Raw genomic sequence first — 6,006 nt, 5'->3', positions numbered from 1 at the left:
CCCCCCCCCCCCCCCGTGAAACGCACGCCGTGCTCCGAGCTGCATCCAATCAGAGCTGCAACAGTGAGCGCGTCATCCTGTTCTTCCCCAGTGATTTGCTTATTGAATAAAGGTACATTTTTTTGTTCACATTTACCTGTTTATTAAAATTGCTGTCAATGTTCATTAAAATAAGCCCTCCCCTGAAAATAAGCCCTCTGGTGTTTTTCTGTCCAAAAATATCGGGGAAACACGGTAGGAACAATTGGTAAATGTTACAAAGAGGTCAACTTAGGTGTGATGCCTGGAAAGATCTCTCAAAATCAGAATAGATCACCTCAGAAAATAGTGGGTTCTTTATCATGCCAGGCCCTTAGACAAAAGTTGGATAACTACTTGTCATGTGTGTTGTAGAAGAGATTCATTTGTGCCTCTGGGTTTGATTAGATGGCTAATGAAGTCCTTTCCCTCTTTGACCTTCTATGATTCTGCAACAGCAGCCTAGGCCAATCCAAGGTACCTGATGAGAGGCTCTGACATCTCCCTAATTTTATTTTTTATCTCCCTCAGAGTGGAAGAAAATCAGGTCTCTACCTCAGGACTGCTTGCCTTGTTCACAACACTACTTTGGATTCCTTGATATGGCAGCTCCTAGATTGAAGGCTGTACTTGCTTCTAGGGAACTGTGCTCTTTAAGGTTCCTTATAACCTGAGGTAAGGTCCTAGCAGCCTGGTTTTCCTGCCTATACATTGAAGATATGACCCCAAGACTCTTCCTGCCAGGACCCAATGCTGTTTTCATTTCTACCTCTTCAATTTGTGCCCCCATCAAGGCTAAATTTCAACCATCTCGCTAATAAATAACTCACATCGATTTCTCAGCTCAGAGGTGATTTTGTTTCTATAGTCCTTATTCATAAACCTCAAAGGTAGTTTTGGAAAATCATTTACACGTTTTTGCTGACATCCTGACTGGTGTGGATATAAACCCTCACCAAATGGGTCCTTACAAAGAGAGAGCTCCCTGAACCAGTTGGGGATCTCATCCATAGATGTTCTCTCTTCCCCATGGTCTGATTGAGCAGAAGCGGAGGATGAACATGGAGAAGCTGCCCTTGTGCTTTCTGGTCATCATGAGTCTCTCAAATGTTCTTGCACAGACAGGTGGGGGCTATCTACAGTTGTGTCTGAGATGTGATAGGGGAAAGGAGGCTTTACAAAGTTTAGAACTCAGATTCATTCTTCATATGGGATGCAGGGAGGTACTGAATTTTCAATTGTCGATTTTATATGTAAATGAGGGAAACAATTTGTGAACTGTCTGAAACTTGACTCATCCTCTGCCCTTCTTCCTTTCCTACAGATCTTAGTGGGAAAGCCTTTGTGTTTCCAAGACAATCTCAGGATTCCTATGTGATTCTAATACCACAACTAGAGAAACCCCTGAAGGCCTTCACAGTGTGCCTAAAAGTCTACACTGACCTGACCAGAAGCTATAACCTTTTCTCTTTTGCCACTCGGAAATTGGATAATGAGATCCTCCTCTTTCATGAAGGGGACAGCAAGTTCAGCTTGTTTGTGGGCAATGTTGCGGTAAAGTTCCAAGTTCCTGTGGCTACTCCTGCTCCAAGACACTTCTGTGCTACCTGGGAGTCAGAGTCAGGCATTGCTGAACTCTGGGTGGATGGGAAACCCATGGTCAGGAAGGCCCTAAAGCAGGGGTATGTTGTGGAGAAACAATCAAAGATTATCCTTGGGCAAGAACAGGATTCCTTTGGAGGAGGGTTTGATGAGAAGCAATCACTGGTGGGAGACATTGGAGATGTGTCCATGTGGGACTTTGTGTTGTCACCAGGAGAAATTAATACTGTGTACCTTAGTGGGAACTTTAGTCCTAATATCTTGGACTGGAGGGGACTGAACTTTGAGAAAAATGGCTATGTGGTCATTAAGCCTCAGCTGTGGGCATGAGCCCTTGCTGGCCTCTGAGATTCAGGTTCTTAGGATTGCTTCTTTCCCCCAAAGAAATTAAGTTTCATTTTCCATATGTCTCAGTTTCCTGCCTTCTTTGTGTTTCCCAGTATGCACAGCTGTCTCTAGTACTCAGAGGTACTATAGGGATAAGTTCCAGGCTTCATACTTTGCTCTTCTTGCAGAAAAGAAGAAGATACAAACAATGACTTGAGAGGAAATGAATCACTTTTGGGAGTTTTATTCATTTCCAAAGGCATCAATTACAGAACTTTAGAGCGGGGATAGACATGAAAGGTCCTCTAGTTAAAGTGTCTCATTTAATAAATGAAGAGTCCAAGACTAAGGAAGGGGAAGTCATTATCTCATCATCACACAGCTAGTTTGTGTCAGATTTGGGTTGTAGAGCCATGGGATAAGGGATAAAGATGGGGTATAAGAGGTCATGTAGTTCAATATTTCATTTTCGAAACAAGGAAACTGAGCTCCAGAGTTTAGTGACTTATTCATCTTAGTCAGTAAGTGGTAAAGGTAGGTTTCAATCTAGGTTCTTTGAATTCAGATCCAGTCCTCTTTCTAATTTTGGGTAAAGGGGAGAGTGTTTCTAAAATCCATATCCCCAACTCTCCTATCTAGAATTTTTTGTACAACATCACTTTTTCTTTATAATTTTATGACATATTTTCTCCTGGAATATCACAATCTTACCAGGTATACAGTACTGTCCTAGAATTCTACAGTTGAATGGAGGACTAAGGATATCTAATCAGTATGATCAGCGATCCAAGCAATCCAGAATTCCCTCTCTTTGAGGCCCATTGTTAGAGTCTCAAAAGAACCAAAAAATTACAAAATTGGTAAAGACATTTAAATATAATCTTGTAGTTCCTTTACTTGGATTCCACTTATGTCTGTGCCATGTGAACCAAAGCTTATTCTAGAGGTTTTGAACATTTAATAATTTGGACTTGCTGAATTCAGTCAAGCATGAGAGGGATCCAAGAGAGCCTCAAGAGAGAAAGTACATTTTTATTGGTAAAACAAATGGTCCTAAGAAATAGTATTTTAAACTATCTTTGCCATTAACCTTCCAAAAATAGTCTATAAAGAGTCCAGTGATATTCACCAAATCACTGTTAAATAACCCATTTATACCTGACCATTCTATAACCAAGAGGAGCACAGCCTAAGTCTGACAATTGATACTTATGGTAGGAGCAGGTTTCCTTTTAAGATGGGAAAGAAGCTGACTTTAGGAATTGGTTGGTAAGTAGGACTCGACCTGTTGATTGGCCTTCTTTGTCACTGACTACAATGCAAGACTCATTTTAGCTGCTCTGGTGAGTGGGGATCTATTTTTGGAAAATATCCTTTCAATCATTGTGAATGCTGTAAATTTATTTTTATGGGATGTTATAATACATGAATGTTTTATTGCATTCAATCCTGAGCCTGAATCATTGGATTGGCCTAAGCTAGACCTGGTCCAGAATATTATCAAAAGCCAGACCTGCGAAGATAGGATAGTCCTAAGGGAGTGCTGCAGGGAGAGTCTGGAACAGCTCATGGGTAGACTGAGGGTCCTAATGCATGGAGATTTTGTAATGACACAGTCCCCATGCAGGCTGGAGGCTGACTGAATGTAGGACAATTCCCTTGGATTTATCTTTCTTTGTCTCACGTCATCTTACTGGCCACCAGTCCAAAGGCTTTGTTCAGACCTCCTATGTTTGTCTATGACTTTTCTTTGTGATCACCTAACTAGGCAGCTTCCTCATTTCCCCTTAGCATACTGTTGTCAGGGCATCATGGACTTAGCATAAGCATGCCCAAGAGAATAGGAAGTGGTTTTGAAGGAGTAGCCAGTGACATAACTGTTGATCAGTATGTTGATGAACCATGACTCTAGAGGTCTGAAGATGGAGCATGTTACTCATCTCCTACCAGAGAAATGATGGACTTAACATGAAAAATGGGACATCCATTTCTGAACATGGGCAATATGGAAATTTGTTTTGTTTTCACTATACATATTTGTTATGAGAGTTTTCTTTTTTTTTATTGTTCGATGGAGGGGTGAGGGCATGGGGGGAGAAGAGAAAAACAATCGCTTGTTAATCAGAAAAAAATTAAAGGATACAATTGTCTGTTGCTGATCTCTTGCATTAAAGTAGTGTGGTGTAGTAGGATGAGCACTGGAAATAGAGTTGGGACACCTGGGTTTACATCTGCGCCCTGATACTAGTTTTATGACCAGGACCAAGTCACTTAACCTCCCCTAGCCCTAGTCTTCATTTATAAAATGGATATTACAGTATTTACATGATCTATATATAATGCCTTGAGAATCCTAAAATGAGTTTACAGTGATTCAGTCTGATCATCATGAATAATCCATAAACCTTTTCATGTTTTCTCTGCCAAAGACTTTAAGTAGTTCATAGAACAAAAAAAGTCACATGAAACAAAGTAGGCAGAGAACAGCACCCAGGAACACTATACTCTTCAGAATAAGTAGGAATGGAGAAGGCCAAACGTCATAATAATTAAGGAAGGGAAGTACTTGGAATGAAGAAGCTATAACCCTGTGAACTACTTTCCTAAGGAAATTTAGAATGGATTTTTTTTAAGCAATCGGGGTTAAGTAACTTGCTCAAAGTTACATGGCCAGTTATTTCTGGGTGTGGTGCTAAGTATCTGAGCCCGGATTTGATCCCCAGGTCATCCTGACACTGGAGCCTGTGCTCTTACTTGCTGAGCCACCTGGCCACCCCTAAGCAATTGGGGTTAAGTAACTTGTTCAAGGTTACACAGCCAGGTGTTTCTGGGTGGGTGGTAAGTGTTGGAGCCCGGATTCGATCCCCAGGTCATCCCAACACTGGAGCTGGTGTTCTTATTCGCTGTGCTACCCGGCCGCCCCAAGAATGGATCTTTAAAGAGATGATAAGGAATATCTAAAAAGGGAAGTGAGCAGCTAGGTGACACATGAATAGAGAACCAGTCCTGGAGTCAGGAGGGCCTGAATTCAAATCTAGCCTGTGTGACCCTGGTCAAGTCACTTAGCCCTATTTGCCTCAGGTTCCTCATCTATAAAATGAGCTGGAGAAGGAAATGGCAAACCACTCCATGATCTTTGCCAAGAAAATCCCAAATGGGGTCACAGAGAATCAGACATGACTGAAATGACCCAACAACAAAAATGGAAGTGATAGTCTCAAAAAGCTAAATAGGCACATTAAGAATAAGTCTTGTGTCAGACTAACCTTGTGTCATTTTTTTGGACAAGGTTATTGATAAATTGATATTGATATTTATTGAGTTTGTGGTGGATAGAATTGATTTGTATGTATGGGTTGAATTCCATGCCCATTGAGAATTCTGAACTATCCCAATTCTGCCATTCTTGTATTCTGTAACAACACTATAATGGGTCAACTTATGGCACCAACTGAAAACCTTTGGCCCTTCCTATTTTTCATTTGGTGCCTGGGGTAATTCAGAGGGGAAGAGATTAATCTGGGAAATACTCTTGATATAGTTTACCTAGATTCTGGTAAAACATTCAATAAAACATATTATTCTATTACCACTATAAAGATGGAGACAGATGGGTGAGGGAGATAGTACAATTTGAGGGCTTTAGAAGAGGCTGAATGTCTAGGTTCAAAGAGTGATATTGTAGACCTTATGTGAGGTCTCTAGTAGCACATTATTTTAATTTTATCAGTGACTTAGATAAAGGCATAGATTGCATCCTCATAAGATTAGAAGATAACACAAAACCAGGAAGGATAGAGAGCACAATAATTGACAGAATTAGGATACTAAAAATATCTTTACATATCAGAACACTGGATTGAATCTACTAGTAAGCAATTTCCTATGGAAAAAAATAGTTCTGAATAAGTTCTTAATCAATTGGAAAGGAGTGTGAAGTGTGTTATTTATTGGATAAAAATAGATGATGCCACATAGGAAATGTCTTGTGATTGGCTAAAAGAATGAGACAAACTCCTGGTTCCAGCAAGTCAGTACCAAATTGCAGGTTCTAGCAGC

At 40.5% G+C, this 6,006-nt stretch overlaps 1 protein-coding gene across 1 annotated transcript; it reads left to right on the top strand.

The window, feature by feature from the left end:
* The first annotated feature begins 1,064 nt into the window (after nt 1-1,064).
* On the top strand, nt 1,065-1,950 carry LOC138141943 (C-reactive protein-like). The gene is made up of 2 exons (XM_069062832.1): nt 1,065-1,143; nt 1,343-1,950. The coding sequence occupies exons 1-2, from the start codon at nt 1,074-1,076 to the stop codon at nt 1,948-1,950; spliced, it is 678 nt and encodes a 225-aa protein (XP_068918933.1). The 5' UTR covers nt 1,065-1,073.
* The last annotated feature ends 4,056 nt before the right edge of the window (nt 1,951-6,006 follow it).

This window comes from Petaurus breviceps, unplaced genomic scaffold (genome assembly GCF_028583685.1).
Source record: "Petaurus breviceps papuanus isolate PSGF00001 unplaced genomic scaffold, PetGlider_PUasm1.0 90510, whole genome shotgun sequence".
NCBI classification, from domain to species: Eukaryota; Metazoa; Chordata; class Mammalia; order Diprotodontia; family Petauridae; genus Petaurus; species Petaurus breviceps.
Note: the sequence above shows the minus strand (reverse complement) of the source record. Positions and strands in the feature narration are given on the sequence as shown.